The sequence below is a fragment of the Capsicum annuum genome, chromosome 12 (assembly GCF_002878395.1).
Source record: "Capsicum annuum cultivar UCD-10X-F1 chromosome 12, UCD10Xv1.1, whole genome shotgun sequence".
In the NCBI taxonomy this organism is placed as follows: domain Eukaryota; kingdom Viridiplantae; phylum Streptophyta; class Magnoliopsida; order Solanales; family Solanaceae; genus Capsicum; species Capsicum annuum.
In genome coordinates, this window is record NC_061122.1 from 41,987,630 (window position 1) to 42,011,099 (window position 23,470).

The 23,470-nt window shown below is 32.3% G+C and overlaps 1 protein-coding gene across 1 annotated transcript; it reads left to right on the plus strand.

Annotated features, from left to right (window-relative positions):
• The first annotated feature begins 1,086 nt into the window (after positions 1 to 1,086).
• On the plus strand, positions 1,087 to 4,007 carry LOC124889596. Its single transcript, XM_047401556.1, has 6 exons — positions 1,087 to 1,225; positions 1,283 to 1,366; positions 1,994 to 2,321; positions 2,404 to 2,530; positions 3,521 to 3,611; positions 3,811 to 4,007. Exons 1-6 carry the CDS (start codon positions 1,087 to 1,089, stop codon positions 4,005 to 4,007), a joined length of 966 nt encoding a protein of 321 aa, XP_047257512.1.
• Positions 4,008 to 23,470: the final 19,463 nt, after the last annotated feature.

Genomic DNA, 23,470 nt, shown 5'->3' on the forward strand with positions numbered 1-23,470 from the left:
TTTTATACAATTATGCACTTAAATTAACTTATGAAATTGAACTACATTTTATAATCTTCTAAATAGGTCCAGCTCAATCATATTGAGAATGAATTCCTATGTAGTCTTGCTCGTGGACCATTGATAGGCACTACATCTCATTCGGTGTATTTTGTTAATGTTTACAAGTTTCAAATAGATTTTCATGATAGCGCAAGATCAACAATGAACAGTGGAGTTTGTATTTCAGATCCAACTTTTGGTGATTTCTATGGGCGGATAAAAGAGATTATAGAAGTGTGCAAAACACCTTTAAAGCAAACTGTACTATTCAAATATGAATGGTTTGACCCAACTATGGATGTTGGTGTTAAAAATCATAATCAGTATAAATTGGTTGATATTAACCATCGTCGTTGATATAAGAAATATGAACCTTTTATTTTGACAATGCAAGCAACTCAAGTGTGTTATGTGTCTTATCCTAGCAAGAAAAAGGACAAGGATGATTGGGTAGTTGTATTGAAGATCAAACCTCGAAATGTTGTTGAATTACCTAATAATGAAATTGAGACAACTGTAGAACTAAATATTCCATTTCAAGTTGAAGAAGTTCAAGTCTACGAGATAGACATGAATGTTGCCACAGATGAAAGCATACACTTACATAATGCAAATGGTGGCTTAATTGAAATGGATGAAGTCACTGATGATGGTTTATTACAAGAAAATCATGACAACCAAGAAGATGCTACAGAATAAAAGCATGAAACTGAGGAAACTGAGGAAGATTTGGAAGAAGACACAGATAGCGAATAGTGCTTGATAAAAAATATGCTATTGTATCTTATTTTTATTTTGTGATCAGCCATTTGTTGAACTAGTATCATTTTCTTTGTCTCGTTGTTTACACAAAACTTGTTTCTTCAACTTGTTTTATGCTCTACTTCTCAATTTTTGACTCTTTCATTTCTCATTCATTTTTTTATGCTACAACTGTGCTTTTACATTTTCTAATACCTTATCAATAAATTGATGTTTTCTCCTCTAGGTATTATTAAGTTTACATATTATTTCCACTTTAACTAATACAGTTTTTTTATAGATATGACTAGAGGTCGAGGTCGAGGTCGCGGAAGCACAGGGCGTGGAGGCAAGTCTGCAGTTAGGAGTAATAATGATGTTACTACAAACGTACCTACTTTTCCCACTCCTGCTATTGTTACTTCTCCAGCTGATGTCATAGGTGGTCAAAATAATACAAATCAAGTTCAACTATTGATTCCTTAAATTAGATCAACAGTTCAAACTTCTGGTGATGGTAGCAACCATACAACTCCTGAATCATCTCCGACTGCTCTAAATCAGATCAACAGAACAAGAGAAGGTACATCTACTCTAAGGAACCAAATAGGTGAGTGTCTTAACCAATCGACTTCATCCTTGAAAATGGCTGAGCATAATCAACTTCTGGACTACTTTCTGTCTACACATATATATATGTTTTATTTTTTTCTTGTTGATGATCTGTTGTTGGTTCTTCATTTAAGAGTTCTTGTGGACAGAATTACAATGGGAGTATTCTGTAGTATTTTGGTGGTTCTGTTGGTAGTTCATGATCTGTTAGTGGTTCTTTTTGTGAGTATTTTGGTAATTCTGTTGGTAGTTTTTGTTTTGTTGTTGGTTCTTTATTTAGGAGGAGTTCTTATGGGAAGAATTATAATGGGAGTATTTTGTTGTATTTTGGTGGTTCTGTTAGTGATTCCTGATCTGTTGGTGGTTCTTGTTGTAAGTATTTTGGTGGTTCTTATTATGTTGGTGGTTCTTGATCTATTTTTGGTTCTTGTTGTGAATATTCCAATGTTACATGGAATTCTAAAATGACAGTGAGGTATGTTGTTGTGAGGTATTTTGTTGGATAGGATTTCAAAATTAGACTATTATATGATGTTGTGACTTTTTCTGCAAAATTTGCATCTTCTTTCCACTTTAACAAGTATAATTTTTTTAATAGATATGACTCAAGGAAGAGGTACAGGTCGAGGAAGTATAGGGCGTACGGGCAAGTCAGCAGCTAGGACTAATATGCCTGTTCGTACTGCAAACATGCCTACTATTCCCACTCCTACAGTTGCGCCACAAACAACTGGTGGCGTAGGTGCTCCAACTTCTAATCATGGTAGTACGTCTCCTACTACTCCAAATCAGACCAACCCAACAACTGTAGGTACATATTCACAAACCAACCAAGTAGGTGAGGACATATCTCGTAGCAACACAAATAGAGAAAGTAATTCCCGTCGGAGCCATGTCCGGACCCTTGTTACTATAACTTCTGCAGGGTTAGTCCATTTTTTCTCTATTATTATTATATATTATTTTTATTTACAGTAAACTCTAAATAATGTCTTCACATTGATACAGATTGCAATCTTCTAAAGTATGCTCCAATAGGATATATGAGTCTTTCAAAAGTGAACTTGATCACAATGGAGTCAATTGGAAAGGTGTCTCATGTGACATAAAAGATGGCTATTTTGGGAAATTCAATGTATACATCTTCATCATAATTGATTTTGTAAAGTGTACTCATTTTTATAAATACGATATTAATGTGTTATCTTAGAAATTTATTTCAAAAACACTTCTATTGGGATTCTTCCATTACTGATGTTGCAGTAAAGAAACACTAGCAGAGTAAGGCAGCAACTGTGTATAGAAATTTCATTGCTAAAATCAAAGAGAAAGGGATTAGGCAAGATTTTATACATAAAGATGTCTGAAAAAGCTGGCAGTGACTTTGGGTAGATCCAAAGTGTGTTGAAAATTTCAAAATAAATACACAGAATCATCATAGAATCAAAGAAGTCGCTGCTGGAACTCATACGGGAGGATCTATCTCAATTGGAGAGTACCGAAAGAAACTTTTAAGTATATATTTCAAGTATTAAACTGCAATTTATTGTGAGACAGTCTAAGCTTAGTCAACGTTATGCTATTGTTGTGTTTCTATTTACTGTTTATCTCAAATATTGATCACTTCTCACTATTTCTGTCTCCTGTGTTGTATTTGGCATGTTGTGTTCTGTTGTTGTCTTGTAACCTGAAAAACTGCAATGTAAACTGTGCTTATATATCGCAGAGTGATATATTACTGAGGATTCTTACATTTATATGTTCTTAGAGATGTATTGGGTAGAATCAAGACCTTATGATTCTGGAAATTACTTGTCTGTTTTATGTGATTGGTTTTCTTCTTATATAACCTTCACACTAGAATCTGACTGAAAATTTCCAAATGTTCATTATTAGCATATGTTCTCAGTAATTTTGATGCAATGAAATTCAGTAATCTCTTTCCAGTCATTGCTTAGTAAGAACAATGTAAATTGGATAACGTAGTTCTAACCATGCGACTAATAATATTTACCTGATGACCAACTACGTTCCACTTGAATTATGGCTTTACAAACATTTCTGGCTTACATGAAATGTTCTAGCAGTTTTTTTTAGTACAATGCTTAACACTTCTTTTTTATAGGCTGTTGAAATGGGTCGAGATCCGACACCAAGTGAGTTACATTTGCATGTTTACATACATGGTTATGATGGAAAATCTTTCATTGATGAATGTTCCCGAATCATCCATGTAAGATTAAATCTTAATGTAGTAGTTTACTTAATTCTCATTTTTTAGTTTAAGGTACTTTTTGGTATCTAATCATTTGTAAGTACAATCCGTTGCAATTTGACTTCCACTATTACAGGAAAGATTTGAAGAAATATTATGAGAAAAAATATTATTAGAATCTGTTATTGATTAAATTGAAGCATATTTCCAAGCTGTCGGAGGAGAAAAGAAGCGAAGAGTATTTGGTCTTGGATCTGAAGCCAAAGGCTACTACGGCCAAACTCTGTGTATTTCTTGTGAAAAGACTTCATCTTCAGCTTCACATGAATCGGTACCAGCTGCAGATTTGGATTTGGATGAGTTTGTGAAGCGATTGATTCCCGCACTTAAAAATTAATTTTTTCCTATTGTCATTGAAGAGGTACAGAAGTTGGTTTCTTCAAGATCAGTTGTCACACCTCCGGCTACTCCTTTGGACGATCTTGATTCCTTAAATGATGATTGCAATTATCTTGATCAGTTGTGATACTTTTGACGATCAATGCATTGATTTTTTATGGTCTATTTTGTTGGCTTTTGATGGTCTATTTTGTTGAAACGTTTAAAATTGTGCAACAAAAAATTACACTTGATGGATGTAGGTATTGAGGATGTTTTGGACATACTTATGTGTTTAGATGTTGCTATGTTTGGTATTGAGGATGTTTAGACTTTTTCTATCTATATATATGGGTTTTTTTATATGCATGTTGGATATTATAAGAGGATTTTGCTATCAATATATATGTATCTTTTTTTATATGAATATTGGGTATTATAAGAATTTTATAATATTCTATTAATATTCAAAATACAAATAAAAAGATATTGAAAGAAAAGTATTGACGACAGATTTAGCGACAAAATTACTCATTGCCAAACTAAAACATTTGCAACAGATCGAGAAAAATATTTTTGTCACAAAAATTGAGAATTTTTAGCGACGAACTAGCAATGAAATATTTGGTCAGGAAATAATCAAAATGAAGAAATACAACATGAAATTAGTAACGACACTTATAAATATAACAACGAATATATTCGTTGCTAAAATATAGCAACGGTTATAGGACGTCTCTATTCCGTTGCAAATCTTGCAACGGATTTTATTTTTCCGTTGCTAAATGGTTAGCAACGCGCAATATAGCAATGAATAATATTTTGTCACTGATCCGTCTCTAAATGAATTTAGCGACGGATTTCTGTTGATTATCAACGTTATCGGTCTCTTGCTAAACGCGATTTTTTTTGTAGTGTATCACTTCACGTGTCTATTTTTCCCTTTCTTCATCTGCTGCACCGCTTTATCGTTCTTTCATTCTTTTTTTTTCTCTTTGTTCTTGATTTTCTTGATTTCACTTCTTTGCATTGATATTGTGTTGCATGATGTAGGATTTTGAGATTTTCACTTTGAAATTAAGAATCTCAAAATTGAGGACAATTGAACGTTTTGAAGCTCGGGATAAATATAGACATTGAAAAAGGGTATTGTTTTTTATGGTGCCAACTAATGTTTTATTTTTTGAAGCTAGACTATTTGAATATAAGATTCTTGAATAGGTTTTACATGCTTCGATAATCATTTCGTATTATTTCTGTCGATGTTTTTTTCATTTTTGAAATTAAAGTTCGAAGAATTTTTATTTCAGGGATTGACCAAATAATTCAGATGTTTGAAGCTCACAGATAAATAGAGATGATTGAATCGGAAATCTCTTGGCCTAAAGGTCAGATTTATCTCTAACATTGTTTCTGTAAATTCTCGTTGCATGTACTTTTAATTGAGGTCCAGTTTAGTGGGTTGAGTTTCTTGTTTCATCTTCATTTTAATTTTTTCAATTTTTTGAGTTATGTGAATTTGTTAGGTTGTACTCATTTTTTGGTAATGAAGATTTGCTCAGATAGATCTCTTCGTCATTACCTTTCTGGAGTTTAAAGTGGTGTCCTATTTTTGATAAGTTTTTCTAACTTTCCTCAATACATCTATTACTTCTTTGGTCTTTCAGTAATGGAGTCCAAATCTAATTATGAAGATGATTTTTTTTTAAGTTTGATAGTTTGTTTTGAATGATGGTTTTCCGTATGTCACTTGTTTTTTTAAGTTTTTAGCTGGTAACTCTAGAAAATTAATTTATTTTTCTCTGTTTTTTAATATTTTCCACCTCACAAGTAAAAAGGACAACTCCATACTTAAAGCTTCCGCTATATGTGAGGGTGTTGCGGGAAAGAGTCTGACCACTTAGATCTATTGACCATAAAGAGTCTATTACACCTAATATTACCTTGCATTTTTGTCGCACGAGACTGTCGAGTAATTTAATACTTAGGGTACTGACTTAGCACTATAACATCATTATGCACAGAATGAATCCAAGGTATTTGATTATATGTTTGAAACAACTGAATTAATTCTTTGTGATGCTTTTTTTTTTTTTCTCACAGGACATACAAAAAATTCACTTCTTAGCCAAGTATACTTTTTCACTTCTAATTAAAAATATTGAAAACATAATGGATAATATTGATTTGTGTGTGTGTGACATTTATGTTTGACATATTTTATTTGTTTGCATGTGTTTATCTAATGCATTATTTCTATTATTCAGTGTTAGTGCTTAAGAAAGCTTGTACATCTTCAACATGACGTAGCTTAAATTAGAAACTGACACTTGTGCCGAGGGTCTTTCGAAAATAACCTCTCTACCTCATTGAGTGGTAATATATGCGTACACTGTACCCTTCCCAGACTTCACTTGCGAGATTTTGCTACTTATGTTATTGTTGTTACTGCATGTACAGTCACTGTAGTATATTCTTAAACATGGATGGTATCAGAATAAATGGTATTTTCTATGCATTATATATCTTCATTAAATGTCAATCTGTGAGCTCTGGAAGCATGAGTCAGTCACTCAAAAAATATGTGTATTGTAAGAACCTAAAATCACTAGGGTAACCAACAATCATTTAGAATCACAAAAGCTTAATGAACACCTATTTTGCACTTGAGCTTAAGGTTCATTTGTTGTCCTAATAAGGTAACTAGGCCATGATATAGTAATGATTTAATACCTGCTTACCTGCAAGCCTAAGTAATTTTAAACTACTATTTAATTTTTAAATTTTATTTATTTTTTTGATGTGTTCATATATTCACACATATATCCTATGGATTAGTAAATTTATGTTTGATCTATGCAGTAGAACTATACAATCAAGTACTTCAAAGAGTAGCTCTCAGTTTTACCTTCACTATTAATGGATGAGTTAAATGTTATTAGTCTCAATTTGTAGAGTCATATTATTTATGGAGAAGCCAATCATCAGGAGCTAATTATTATCTTATGGCCGTTACCAATTCAAAGCATGAGGCCAATAGAATGAAATACTTATAAGACCCTCTCGTAATTTATATCTAAATTTTTGTTACAATAAGCAGCCAAGGTAACTTTTGTATGGATCTGTGAAAGTGTAGAAGAGTTTTCTCAGCTTACGTTTGACTGCTGGCAAATGTTGTCTCTCATAGAAGTAAAGGATATTGACGATTCAATTGTGGATACTATACAAATTTTTAACACTCTGAGGGAATGAAACTCAAGGGGAATGAGGGTCAACTCGATCTACCTTATTTTGTTTCAACTCTCTTGTATATTTTTATTTCTCTGTTTTACGTTGTTAAATATGAAACTCTACCTTTTTTCGTCTTCATGCAGTATTTAATGTTATCATGCAGCTATTTTGGGAGACAAATTATGAGATGGCACCGATGTGTTTCAAACAAGCCGTAAAAGTGGATTGGAAAAAAAGGCAAAGGCAACTGGTATCATGGCAGCTGCTGAATGAATTTTCTATTCAGATGCTGAAAAGGTTCATAATTACATTTTGAAGGTTTCTCAGATCTTTTATTTTATTGACAGATTTAAGTCCTTAGCAGAGTGTTTTTACAACTTGAAAGATTACAAACAAGCAGGTATGACATTGGGATCTAGCGAAATTGCTCGCCTGGAGGTTCAGGCCTTGGGTTATTTTTCCTACTCTACAACTTTGATTAGATTCGAAGTCATTCCACAATTTCGTTTCTTTGAGTTTAAGTGTCCACTTTTGAGCTTTAGTAAACATACACCGTTGATCATATGCTTGAGGAGGGTTTATGAAGCATATTGATTGGCAGAAATGGAGCAATAATTTCGACTTTATGAGTTTTGGATTTTTGAATAATGACTTCAAGTGTTTAAAATGTTTATTGATGTAACACATTAGTTATCACAAATACACATTTTGATTTAAAGCTATTGAGTTCAGCTAAACCTATACCCGACCTTCTAGCTTCATCCCTGTTGATTGGTCATGCTAGGTAGACCATTAGGGATTTCATTCTTTTTACTAACATATGTACTTTCCTCCTCTGACTAAGAAGAAATTAAATAAGGAAAAAGTGCTTCTCTTTTTTTCATTTTTTTTATTATTTGAGCTGAGAGACTTTCAAAAATAACATTTTTATCTTCACGAGGTTAGGGTAAGATCTAAATACACTCTACACTCCCCAAGCTACACTTGTTGGATTACATTAGGTATGTTCCTGCTGCATATTTTTTTTGAACTTAGGATATGTTTGGTTTAATGAAAATAGATAAGCATAAACAACCAATATTATATCAAGAAGAAGGTTATTTGTGCACAAATTGTAGTAGATTTTTCCATGTTAACATGCGATGTCTATATCAGAAGGTCAATGAACCAACGAAGTTCAACACATAAGACTCGTCGGATTCGACTCAAGTAATAAAGCAAGAGTGGCATACTGTTAAATTTCCACTGAGGAGAAAAAGCAATTTGGTGAAGAAATAATCCCTACCTTCAAGGGACAACGCTCAAACAATGGTGCGTGAGAATAGAGAGAATGATTTCAAGGTAAATAATAAGTACAGTACCAGTCCAGGTAATACTCGTATGCCTTTGTTTAATTTTACTGAAAGCTAGCCTAATTTTTATACACCTACTACTATCAATTCTAAAAATCAAAATATAGCCAAATTCTATAAGAAACGTGCTAGATCAGCCAATGGTCATAGCTTAAGTATCACCCATTCTAATAAATTTAATAACATGTGTCGTGAACAGTCTGTTACAAACACTACTTTGTCCAATGTCCAGAACAAAAATATGATAGACCCTTATGAAAAAAATAAGTCAGCTCCAAAAAGCAAAAAAAGTTACTTGTAAACCTATGCTAAAATCTAATCATAACTTTTCTGGCATCCATCTTCTTTTCCATTCGTGGACAAGGGCCAAGAAAATCCTAATTTTAGTCCTAAAAAGTTATTACCTGCTTTTACATCTCCTAAAGTTGATTTATCCATAGCCCCACCGCCTTTCAACAACAAAATGATAATTTTCTCCACTTGTCCGGACACTTGTTTGACTGTTGTTACATGCAAAAATTACAAAATCTCACTTTAGATCCTTTACCTCATTCTACCTTGAAACCACCAAATCCTAATGATTATATCACCTCTACCACACTCCTAACAGTTAATTCTCAATCTTTGTATCCTTTCTCTGCACTTTATCTAATTTATTAAACACTAATACTCCCTCTAATAATGAACAGAGTTCATCTACTTCCACTACATCAAAAAGTCTGTATGTCTCTAATCTTCTGCTCCTTCAAAAAATAAAAAATGAACAATCTTTATCTGATCCCTCCACAAGCGGCTTGCACCCTTGGATTAATGCAACACCAGTCCCCCATGCACCAACCTTTAACTTGGATAGATAAATAAATTCAGAGCTAGTCTCGATGGATATCAATGGGTTGAATACGTTGGTAATTCTTCAAAATCAGAACTTATTAGCTCAACTAATTTTGGAAGGGATAAAAAAAAGAATACTTATGAATTAAATGTGGCTCTCCAATGTAATGGACCTATTAGTACAGTCAATAACTCTACAATTCATTCGCAGGGTGTAGTCATTATGAAATCTCTAACTCCCCCTCAATCAATTTTTAAATATGAACAAAATTTCTCAAACTCCATTGGTCACCCCACAGGACGTAGTCAATGCCAATACTCTTTTCTTTTCTTGGAATCTTTTTCTTGTGCAACAAGGACAATTTATGAATCTAGAGATTCCATCACCATCGATGGCTCCGGTACAAGGAGAATATGGAGCAATAAAGGTGAGACGGACTCCATTCACGAAAATCTCAAACTTCAACAATGCGGCACTTATGACTTTTTTCGAAGACAAGGAGAATAAGTACATTCACTTATGTCCGGTGTCACTCCTAAAAAGTGCATTCAACCTAAAGTCAGCAACAGATAGTTCCTTGGCAAAATATGCAGTTGTGATGACCCAACTCTTTGTTGTAGTTAGTTCCCGATAGGTGATAGCTATCAACCATCCTTCAAATTTTCTATCTAATGAATCAAGTTACGTGTTTTATTGTCTAAAATATCAGGAGTGTGAATAATGAAAACTTTAGATGAAATTTTAGGGATCTTTTAAATTCTCATAATCCTTGTTTCATTGCTTTTTTGTAGACAAAGCTTAGTGGTCATATAGGTCTCATGCATGAATTTTGTTTTGATGATTATTGGGAAGTCTCAGCTTTAGGAAGATCGGGAAGGATAATTCTTCTTTGGCATACCAACTTTGTCAGTGTTACCCATAAAAGACAGACTCTTCAGGAGCTACATGTTATGATTAAGGTACTTTCGAATAATCTTCCTTTGTATTTCCATATTATAAATGAAATTACTTATTATGGCAATCAAATAATAATGTGGAAAAACCTTATATATTTTACTCGTTCTATTACTGGCCCATGGTTGGTGGTTGGAGATTTTAATGAATTCCTCACCCAAAATGATAAGTAGGGGCAGATTCATTAGTAATTCTCGTTATTCGGATTTTTGGGACTGTATAAATTTTTTTAATCTCTTGGATTTAGGTTATAAGGGCTGTAAATAAACCTGATCAAATCATAGGGAAAAAATTAATAATAGTAGTCTTATTATAGAAGGATTAAATAGAATTTTTGTGACTATCATTTGGCTTGAAAATTGGCATGCTCATGTAAACCATGTCTCAAAAACCTACGCAGATCATAATCCCCTCTTTATTTTTCTATCTAATGGATTCTCCAAAGCAGGTTGTAAACTCTTTAGGTTGAAAAAATATTGGATGGATCACCCGAATTTTAGTAATATTATTGAGAAAAGTTGGACTAATAAAGATCTTACCTAGGCTATTTTAGATTTCAAAAAACTATTCTTGATTGAAGTAAAAACACGTTTGGCAATATTTTTAGAAATAGGAAACGTATCCTTGCTAGACTTTTGAGAATACAAAACTCTCCTTCTTATCCTACTAGTTTCTTTCTTCAAACTCCAAAACATAATCAAAACTTAATTTAATGATATTCTTAAGTCTGAGGAAGACTATTGAAAAATGCAATCTTTAATAAATTGACTTGGTAAAGGAAATGTGAATACTAAGTTTTTTCACCTTTCTGTCATCAATAGACGGATAAGAAATACGATTTCATACTTTAAGGATAACAATGATAATTGAATTACTGATCCTACTAAGATTTCTAAGCATTCCCTTACTTTCTTCTCAAATAGTTTTACTACAAAGCACATCTCCAGTAACTGTCCCATATAAAGAACTCTCCCCCTAGTTTTCATAATTTTGACCTTTCTGAATTAGATAATCCTCTTTGGAATTTTGAAATCACTCAATCTATATTTTCATTTTAGTCGTTTAAGGTTTCAGGATCAGATGGTTTTCATCCACACTTTTTCCAGTCCTAGTGAAATATTGTAGAAAAGTCTACCAAAGACATGTGTCATGTTGTTTTAATACTCAAACTCTTTCTACGTCTGAGAATGATACTCTCTTATGTCTTATTCCTAAATTTACTAATGAAAATCATTTAAAGAACTTTCGTTCCATCAGTCTTTTTAATAGTACAAACAAAATTAGTATCAAAATCATTGCTAATCGACTTAAGCCATTATTAACTAACCTTATTAGTCCTTACCAATCTAGTTTCTTAAAGGGTTATCGGACCTGTGATAATGTTATTCTTGTTCAAGAGCTTATGAATACTAGTACTACATCTAATAATAAAGTCAGTAGTTTCATCCTTGAGCTTGACATGGAAAAGGCTTTTGATCGTTTTAAGTGGTCTTTCGTCTACCGCAGCCTTTTATATTTTAAATTTCTACCTAAAATCACTACCCTCATTATGAATTGTATATCCACAAAAAATATTGCTATTCTTGTTAATGGTACACCAAAGAACTACTTCTCCTCTTCAAGGGATATTATACAAGGAGATCCTATGTCACCATACATATTTATTCTATGTATGGATCTCTTATCTAATTATATCACCCACCAAGTGGATAATCTTTGTTGGAATCCAATTACTCTTAGTCAAAATGGTCCCTCTCTATCTCATCTCTTATTTACCGATGATCTTATGTTTTCCTCTAGGCCCACTACTAAATCTATTCTTACCATTCATTATTGAATGAATCATTTTAGTAATTTATCCGACCAAAAAAATCAATGCTCCGAAGTCTAAAGTCATATTATCCCCCATTGCTTGGCAAGTGTTAGGAGTCTCATAAAAGGCCTTTTTGACATCTCCCCGTCCACCAACTTTTGTAAGTACTTAGGATTTTCTATTCTAAATCATAAACCTAAAAGTACTAATTACTGATTCCTTATTGATAATATGCGGAAAAAGCTTTCTTCTTGAAAATCAAACTTTCTCTCTCAAGTTGACAAACTTGTACTTATCAAGTCCACTTTCAATGTGATAACTCCCCTATATCACTAACTTGTACTTATTAATAAAATCTATCACGATTTTCTTGATAAAATCCATCTCAATTTGATAAGTATAAGTTTGTCAACTTGAAATCCATCAAGATTTTCTTTAGGGCTATGCTATTCACAAACGTAAATTTCATTATATAAGTTGGGCTAAGGTTGCCACACCTAAAGATATTGGGGTATGGGTCTTCACAAAGCTGAGATTAAGGACCAGACCATTATTTTGAGTCTATCCTGGAGAACGTTCATAAACCCAACTACTTTCTTGGTGAAAGCTTTGCTCTAAAAATATAATCACCATCATTATCGCCCATCTACCACCTTTATTTGGAATAATATTCTCTTCAGGGGTTCTATTAGTACTCAATCCATAACTTGGCTCCTACCTTAGGCTGAAATATTAATCTTTATAACCTACATTGGGTTCCCAACTCCCCCCCTTACGTCACTTTCTTCATGGTCCTTTTACTTTTAATGAAGAAAATCTCTGCCTCTCTGATATCTGGTCTGGATTGAATTGGGACTGGGAAAAATTTCTGTTGAGATTCCTCGTGACTTCATTATCAAAGCAAATAATATTCGACCAAACCTCTATATGGGTATGCGAGATAGGCCATATTGGGCTTATAATAAAAACAACCTTTTTTGACTAAATCAGTCTATGTCGCCCTTACCTGTCATATAACATTCTCTTATGAGTTTCATTGGATTTGGGATCTTAATACTATGGGGAAAATAAAACACTTTATTGGGCTTTGTTCCCGTGGTAGGTTACCTACTACTGCCTACCTTCATTTTGTAGGTATATCTCCCAGCTCCAGATGACCAATTTATTGTTTAGAACTGGAAACTGCTGAGCATATCTTTACCAATTGTTTTGTGGCACACAAATTTTGGTTGGATATGGGTCTTACCCTATCCAACCTTGATACCTTAAATTGACATTGGCTCAACGCTCTTAAATCTCTTTCTCCATCTTTTCCTGATAATTTCGTTGATTGGATGACCTTCCTCCCCTTTTTTTATGGAATATTTGGATAAACTATAATAATAATGTCTTCAACAAAAAAGAATAATTTCCCAATGTTGCACTTGTTTGTGCCAAAACTATTGAATATGTTAGTCGTACTCTTACTCCAAGCAACCACATAGGCTTTATCACTATTAACATCAGGTGGTTTCCTCCAAAGAATGGAGAATTTAAATTGAATATTGATAGGTCTTTCTTTACCAGTAAAGATTTTTGCGATTTTGGCAGAGCTATTCGAATTGCCTTAGGAGACTGGATTCTTGGTTGCTATAATAAAATCAATAGCCATTTCCACACTATGGTGGAGTTAGAGTCGTTGTTCAATGGCCTTGAAATAGCCACAACATATAATTTAGTCCCTCTTGTCGTGGAAACTGGTTCGGTGAAAGTCATTCATCTTCTCAACTACTTTATTGCCATATAATGATATTATTTACAAATGCAAGTTAATGTTGAAGAGCATGGGGAGTCTAGTGGTGCAACATTGTAGGAAAATTATTTAGTTATTTCAAAATAATTTATATTTGAAGTGTATTGAAAGAGCCATTTATTTAAATGTATTTTATAAGCCATCAAGAGATGAACTTGAGAAGTCTTACTCTAGAAACCATCAAGAGATATACTTGAGAAGGCTTACTCCAAAAGCCATCAAGAGATATACTTAAGAAGGCTTACTCTAGAAGCCATAAAGAGATATACTTGAGAAAGCTTACTTTGGAATCCATCAAGATATATACTTGAGAAGGCTTACTTGGGAAGCCATCAAGAGGTGTACTTGAGAAGCTAAGTCTTATCTATAAATACTCCTTCAATCCTTACAGCAATAAAGAACATTTTTTAAAAGGATTTCCTTTTAGTTTTATTTTTCTTAGAATCCTGTTTAGTGATTTTGGTTATTATTTAAACCTATGATTTAACTTTTTGATATTTGTATCAATAATTTTGTTGATTCCTGTATCCTCTGATTGGTTAGGGAAGACTTATTTAACTCAGGATATTCTGTAATTGACCAAGGAAGTGATTGTTTAATCTTGGGGAAACATTTCACATTGCTGAAATAGTTTCTTAGGATAGTGCCTAGCACGACTCAAGTATAATTAATATATTAACTTGGTAAAAGTAGTTAAATTACTGTTATAGTTGTCATATTGATTATCATATTATCACTGAAGTAGTAATAATGTTACACACTGTTATGTTATTGTATTGCTAGTATTATTAATATAATATTTTGTTAACAGTTAAATAATATTGTTATTATTATTTTTTAATTATTTCCCAACAATATAAGAAACTATGACATATAATATTGGTCCTAAGGCCGTTGATAATAGTAATGTTGGTGTTGCTCTGGCTGCTTCTATTCTAGTCAGTTCAGAAGATTAAGGTATGAAAATGAACTTGGTCACATGCCTAATAATAAAATGTTTATACATAATGCATCTCAATGCAAGAGAAGATATGAAAGAAATGACAATCCTGCTAAGTCAAAAATAAATTTGACTGAAACGGATGATATAATAATTACAGTTATTTCAGAAATGAATATTGAGACTAATGTGAGAAATTGGGTGGTAGACTCTGGTGCCACTAGGCACATTTGTATAAATAAAAATAATTTTATATCATACACCCAAGTTGAGAAAGAAGAAGAAATTGTTTATCTTGGGACCTCGAGAATTATTCAAGTTCTTGGAAAAGGCAAAGTTCTTCTCAAACTCACATCTGGTAAAACCTTGGCATTGAGTAACGTGTTGCATATTCCTAATATCAGAATTAATTTAATTTCTGTGGTATTATCAGGAAAAGTTGGAATAAAGGTTATATTTGAAAATAATGAGGTCATATTAACTAAAAATAATATTCTTATTGGAAATGGACATTGTAATCATGGACTTTATGCACTTAATATTATCAATGATAATACATCAGCTTCTGCTTATACGATTGAGTCTATTTCTGTATGGCATGCTAGATTAGGACATGTTAATATTAAATATATAAAGAATATTCAATCACTTGGTTTAATACATGGTTTAGACTCAAGTAATTTTGATAAATGTGCAATATGTGCTGAAGCTAAAATTACTACAAAGTCGTGTTTTTTAGTTAATAGAGAAACTGAACTGTTGTCTTTGATTCACACTGATTTGGGTGATTTAAAACAAACTATGACTAGAGACGGTAAAATATATTATGTGACCTTTATTGATGATTTCTCTAGATTTACTACGCTGTATTTGCTTAGAAATAAAGATGATGCATTTGATACTTTTGTGTCTTATAAATCTGAATTTGAAAATCAGCTTAGTAGAAAAATCAAGAGAATTAGATCCGATGGAGGTGGAGACTATGTATCTTTAAATGTTTTTTGTGAAAAAGAAGGTATTATTCATGAAGTAACTCCGCCTTATTCTCTTGAGTCTAATGGTGTAGCTGAAAGGAAAAATAGGATATTAAAAGAAATGATGAACTCTATGTTAATTAGCTCCAATGCACTTGATAATTTGTGGGGTGAAGCTATTTTATCTGCATGTCATTTATAGAATAGAATTCCTCATAAAAGAACTGGCAAAACTCCTTATGAATTGTGGAAAGGTTATAAGCCTAATTTGAAATATTTAAAAGTGTGGGGTTGCCTTGCTAAAGTTCTTCTTCCTAAACCTAAAAAGAGGAAAATAGGTTCTAAAACTGTTGATTGCATGCTTATTAGATATACTGAACATAGTGTTGCATACAGATTTCTTATCTTGAAAAGTGATGTACTTGATATTAATACTATAATTGAGACAAAGAATGCTGAATTCTTTGAACATATTTTTTCACTATGTGATAAAATCTCTCATGCACCTGTTGAAAGAGAAAATGAATCGACCTCTAATATTGAGGAACTGAGAAGGAGTAAAAGGCCTAGAAAAGAATATTTTTCTTATGGAGATGATTTTCGAACTTTTCTTGTTGATAATGAACCATCAAATTATTTTGAAGCTGTATCTTCTTCAGATGCTAAATTTTAGAAAGAGCCAATAAAAGTTGAACTTGATTCAATTATGGAAAATAATATATGAGTTGTAACTGATATATCTCCTGGTGGAAAACCGATTGGTTGTAAATGAGTTTTCAAAAAGAAACTTAATTCGGATGGATCTTTAGATAAATATAAAGCTCGGTTAGTAGCTAAAGGATTTTCTCAAAAGCAAAATATAGATTATTTTGATACATTCGCACCAGTAACAAGAATTGCTTCTATTTAAATTTTAATTGCCTTAGCATCAATTCATAAGTTGTTTATCCATCAAATAGATGTAAAAATAGCTTTCTTAATGGTGATTTAGAATAAGAAATTTATATGGTTCAACCTAAAGGATGTGTAATTTCTAGACAAGAAAATAAAGTTTGTAAATTAATTAAATCTCTTTATGGCCTTAAACAAGCTCCTAAATAGTGGCATGAGAAATTTGATCAAGTCTTAATAAAAGATGATTTTTCTTCCGTTGAGGTAGATAAATGTGTTTATACAAAAGTGGTAGACAATGATTATGTGATAATTTGTTTATATGTTGATATATTTGGTACATGTTTAAATATTGTGAAACATACCAAATTATTTTTATCTACTAACTTTGATATAAAAGATCTGGGAGAGGTGAATACGATATTGGGAATTAAAGTTATAAGGAGTGAAGATGGTATAATGTTGTCTCAAGAACATTATATGGAAGGACTTCTTAAGAAATTTGAATGTTGGGAGGTAACTCCTATAGCCACTTCTTATGATGTTAACTCTAAATTAAAAAAGAATAATGATGACCCAGTTGCTCAGTCTAAGTATGCACAGATTATTGGGAGTCTAATGCATTTAATGAATTTTACTAGGCCTGATATAGCCTACGTTGTGCGTAGATTGAGTAGATATACTTATAACCCCAATAATGAGCATTGGTCTGCATTAATGAGACTGATGAAATATTTGAAAGGAACCGTGAATTATGGTATTTTGTATAGTGGATTTCCTTCAACCTTAGAAGGATATTATGATGCAAATTGGATCTCTGATTCAGATGAGACAAAATCCACTAGTGGTTATGTGTTCACCCTTGGTGGCAGTGCAGTATCATGGAAATCAGCTAAGCAGACGATTATTGCTGGATCAACTATGAAATCAGAATTTGTAGCTATGAAGTAAGCTGGTACTGAGGCTGATTGGATAAGAAATTTCTTAGCGAATATCTCTTTTAAAAAGGATGATCTGTTGCCTCATAGCCCTTTGAAAAAGGATGATCTGTTGCCTAATATCTCTTTGAAAAAGGATGATCTGTTGCCTCATAGCCCTTTGAAAAAGGATGATCTGTTGTCTAATATCTCTTTAAAAAGGGATGATCTGTTGCCTAATATCCCTTTGGAAAAGGATGATCTGTTGTCTAATATCCCTTTAAACAAGGATGATTTGTTGCCTTTCGTGTATATACACTATGATTGTCAAATCGCAATTGCTATTGCGAAAAATAAATCTTGCAATTGTAAGAGTAGACATATGAAATTGAGGCATGATGTTATTAAGCAATTGCTGAGAGATGGAATAATTGCCATTGATTATGTGAAGTCGGAATTGAATTCGGCTGATTCACTGACTAAACCCGTGAAAAGAAAATTAATTCTTCAAACATCAAAAGGGATGGGGTTAAGGCCAATATGATTGTCAATAGAGATGGTAACCCAACCTATGTGATTGGAGATCCCATAAAGTAGGTTAGTATGGGTAATAACAAGTCGATATTGACTCTGCGCACTTATTGAGAGTGCTTGAACTGTTATTAAAATTGAGGGATGAGTTATTAACTCTTAATGAATTCATTATCCTTACAGATGGTGTATTTAAAGCACTGTATAATTGATGAATTCACCTATACGAGAAGTGAAATGTGGCCGTTCCTATGAGAATTTTGGCCTTAGTCTTTAGAGCTCTCATGAATACCAGCACGTGCATAGCCTATTGGCACAAAACCGTTTGAACAACAAAATTTCGGTCAAAATGTGATTGATAAAGTCTCTGACTTACAACAAGAGTTATTCGGTTCATAGAAATATTATACTTCACCAGTAATTCTGTAAGTTAAATTTTATTTGTTTAAGTTTGGTTCATAGTCTAGAAGACACCAAACCTACAACATTTTGTCCATGCAAATGTAGCAAGTTAAAATTCTTTTTCTATAAATTATTTTGAAATAATGTAGGGATTGTAGAAAAATTATTATTTATTTCAAAATAATTTACATTTGAAGTTTATTGAAAAACCCATGTCTTTAAATGTATTTTAGAAGACATCACGAGATGGACTTGAGAAGGCTTACTCTAGAAGCCATCAAGACATATACTTGAGAAGGCTTACTCTAGAAACCATCAAGAGATATACTTGAGAAGGCTTACTTTGGAAGCCATCAAGAGATATACTTGAGAAGGCTTACTTGAGAAGCCATCAAGCAGTGTACTTGAGAAGTTAAGTTTTACCTATAAATACTCCTTCAATCCTTACACCAATAAAGAACATTTTTTAAAAGGATTTCCTTTTAGTTTTCTCTTTCTTAGAATCCTGCTTCATAATTTTGGTTATTATTTAAACCTATGATTTAACTTGTTAATATTTGTATTAATAATTTTGTTGATTCCTGTATCCTTTGATTGGTTAGGGAAGACTTATTTAACTCAAGATATCCTCTAATTGACCAGGAAAATGCTTGTTTAATACTGGGAAAACATTAGTTTCTTAGGACAGTGCCTAGCACGACTCAAGTATAATTAATATATTAACTTGTTAAAAAAGTAGTTAGATTATTGTTATAGTTGTCATATTGATTATAATATTATCACTGAAGTAGTAATAATATTATACACTGTTATGTTATTGTATTGCTAATATTATTAATATAATATTTTATTAATATTTAAATATTATTATTATTATTATTATTATTATTATTATTATTATTATTATTATTCCCCAACACACATAACTTCCGCGAAGCTAATGCTATACCCGGATTTTTGTCAAGAATAGGATCGCAACTACTCCAATCACTAAGCAACTACATTTTGCCATCACCTCTGGTTGAAATTGGACTAGCTTCAAAAAGATATCAACAGAATCTTATGTAGTAGATTAGTATCTTGGTCTATGTATAATAACTTTCTTTGCCTAGGGAACTAGTGTTAGGATTTACTATTAACCATGTAATTTGTGTTATAGTATTATATTTTCATCTCATGCAAAGACTATTTATTATATTAATAAAATCTTTATTTGAATAGATCATTGTGTTAACATGTGTGTCCTTTGCTTATATAGTAGATAATTTTGTGTATGGAGTATTTTAACTCATGCACGGAAGATTAAAATTGTCGCTTCTTATAAGTAATAAATTAGCGTTCACAATCAAAGATGAGGTATGACAAACATCTTGATGATTGTAGCACAAGATTAAATATAATTTGATCTTAATTATGGGAGTGGTAATATTCCACCTTCTTGTGTAGTACATTTCGTATGTATTGAACCAAAAAATTAGAGATATTCGTTTATGTTCTGAATATTAATAAACGATTTCTCTAGTCCATTACATGTACGTATACTCCTGATCTTGATATAATTATTATGATCTATGTGGTTTGTTTTGTCGTTTTAATCTATTAAAAGGTGAGACTCTTTTGTGAGTCAACATATTCCTGATAGGTTGGATGATGACGAATGACTTAGTGAACTATTAATTAGTTGATAGAATCATGTCTCGAACTTGAGATAGAAGATACCCCTTTATGGTTGCTTATAAGTTTTCACGTGAAAACCCTGCAGGTGAATTTTGTATCCGTCAGGTGAAATAAGTTAAGAATTATAAATAAAGGATTAAATTAATCAATATATTATTTTTTTCAGAGAATTTAATTTAATTGATTGGTGTCGGTAATTCTAACATGGGGAGTTAAATAAGATTTAATGGTAGATTTTGAAATTAAATCGAGGAGTGCAACTACAGATTTATAGTGAAATAATTTATAATTTATTATGATATGATAATTCTTTCATCACCGAATTAATATCATAATTGGAAGCCTCACTTAATAAATCTGCGGTCCCTGCTATACCTGATTAACTAATCAATTTTGAAAAATAAAAAGGAACATACTAGAAGAATAATATTATTTACTGGTCGTCTGAAAAAAAAATATCTTCTGACTTTAAATGGTTGAAAACGTTTTAAACAACTAAAGAGGCCTAAAATGTTTTGGACAACTAAAGAGGCCCAAAAATGTTTGGCTCTTGATTTTCCCTTATTTATGAGGAAACGGGAATAAATAGGGTTTTAAGGGTTCAGAAGATGATGATTATTCCATATTTTCTTTGAGTCCAAAATACTTGCCCACACAAGTTTGGTAAGCAAAGGTTAAGTCAGGCAGTAGTAGAAAACTGCAGAACTGAAGGCCAATGCATTGAACGATATTTAAGCTTCAAGAGGTAAGTTTTCTAATTGTCATTTTGATTACGTTATTTAGATTATATGTAAGTTGTTGATCATGTAGAATTATTGCTTCTGTTGTGCATGTTCTAACAATTGGTATCAGTAGTCTTCTTACATATGCTAGATAATGTAAAAGAAATTACATGATTTGTTGTACATATTTCAGATAATAATTGTATAAATCATGTTATGATTGGATGCTTTTCATGTTTTTTATGTCATGTTGTTGCTGGTTATTTTTCATGTTTTTGATGATGTTATTGGTTCCAACAGAACTTAAGTTTATCATCAAACAGTACAAAACAAATTTTGCATAGTTTTGTAAAAATTAGTTTTGGAGATTAAGGACAAAATGATGATGAGTCTCGACTACGACCAACTATAGTCATTACTCACTATATGAACAGTAGCTGTAAGGCCAAGCAATGCAGGCAGCCCTGCTGTCCCTCGCAACAGCTCGGCCAATAATTGCTGATTTGGTCGGTTTTGGAGGTTTTTAGTTTTTTGACGAACTCTGAATGACCTAAAATTTGGTACATTTATTGGAAAAAATCCAATGGACAATACTCACAATATTGTGCTCCAGACCTATTTTTGGCCATTCGGGGTCGTTTTGATGAGTTTTGGGGCGTTTTTATATTTTCGGAAAAATTAAAAATTCTGAAAAAATTATTTTTTGCAAACCAGTGGTGATAGAGATCATTCATTATGATTTCCATTGATTAATAACAGTACATAATATGATTTTACATGTTGACATCGGTCATCTTCTCCATCGGATAAACTTGTATATTGTAATACTATTTTATAGTCTCTTATTTTTTATGACTTGTATTAACTTTTCAACTAAGTTACATGTTGGTTCAATGGTACAGAAACTTATGAAAAGTGATATTTATCTAAATTAAATCAATAGTTAACTCTCCAACTGAGTTGGTTTTGTTTTATTTAAGAGATAAAATATCTGACATTATATATATATTTGCTTAAATGGTTAAGTTTCCCTAGTGATTCTAACTGTTTATGTGCATGGTTATATGTGTGATTTGTTTTTGAAGAATTTTTATTATTCTGCATTACGTCTAATGATTTATTTTAATTTGGTTATATCATAGATTAACCATGTCTTTATTCAATCACTTAACTTCTATCCTGAATCAAAATAAGTTAGAAGGCCCTAACTATGTGGACTGGAAATGTAATTTGGATATTGTTCTTACTATTAAGGGCTTTAAATTTGTGCTGATTGAAGAATGTCCTATTAAGTCGGCTGAACCCACTGATGATAAGATTAAAGCCTATGATAAGTGGGTTAAGGCTGACGAGATGCATAGATGCTACATTCTTGCCTTTATGAAAAATGTGTTGCAGCATCAACATCAGTCCATGACTTCTGCTTACGATATGCTTCAATCTCTCAAAGAGATACTCGGAGAGCAAAATTGTGTTGTAAAGCAGACGGCTATGAAAGCTCTTTTGATCATGAAAAAGGTTGAAAAAACTTCGGTAAGGGAATATGCTCTTAAAATGATGAGTCTATTGAACGAGCTGGAACTTTCTTGTGCAGTTATTGATTAGGAATCTCAGGTTGAGATGTTCCTACAGACTCTGCCGGATAGTTTTCAGTAGCTTCGCTTGAATTATAATATGAATAAGATGGAATTATCTCTTGTGAAACTGTTGAATGAGCTGCAAGCGGTAGAATCCCCGTAAGGTTTCAGGTGCTAATGGTGGTGTGGCTAAGCCTAAGAGCAAATGCTATCATTGCAAGCAACCTGGTCATTATAAGAAACAGTGTCCCGGCTACATATCTAAGTTGCATAAACAAGGTACATTTTTTTCATATGTAGTTGAAACATTTCTAGCAACTGTTTTTACCTAATTTTGGGCTATAGATTCGGAAGCCACTAATCATATCTTCACATCATTGCAGGGGTTTCATGAAACACGACGCCTAAGTGAAAATGAATTGAATGTGTTTCAAGCAAATGGGGAAGCAGCACCAGCCTTAGCTATAAGAAATATTTCTATTTCGTTAGTAGTTATAGAGTTTTGACTTTGAATAATGTTCTTTATGTACCTTCTATAAGAAGGAATTTGCTTTCAGTTTCAAGAATAATGGATGTTGGTTACAATATTTATTTTGCTAATAATTGTGCAATTATTAAGTTTAATAAGCATTTTATTATTTCTGCTCCTAGAATACATGATTTATTTGTATTTGATGTTTCCCACAATATGCTACAAAAAATGAAACTTAACAATGATGATCAATCACATAAAAGAAAATGTATTTTGAAATTGAGTGAAACATACTTATGGCACTTACGTCTAGGTCATATTAACTTAAATAGGATCTCACGATTGGTTTCTGATGAACCTTTGAGTTCATTAAAAGTGGAGGCACTTCCAACTTTGAATCCTATT

Coding starts and splice junctions, on each gene's coding strand:
- LOC124889596 (XM_047401556.1), top strand. CDS start 1,087: ATGACTAGAGGTCGAGGTCGAGGTCGCGGAAGCACAGGGCGTGGAGGC. Junction 2,322..2,403: donor GTTACTATAACTTCTGCAGG/GTTAGTCCATTT, acceptor ACATTGATACAG/ATTGCAATCTTCTAAAGTAT. Junction 3,612..3,810: donor AAAATCTTTCATTGATGAAT/GTTCCCGAATCA, acceptor ATTAAATTGAAG/CATATTTCCAAGCTGTCGGA.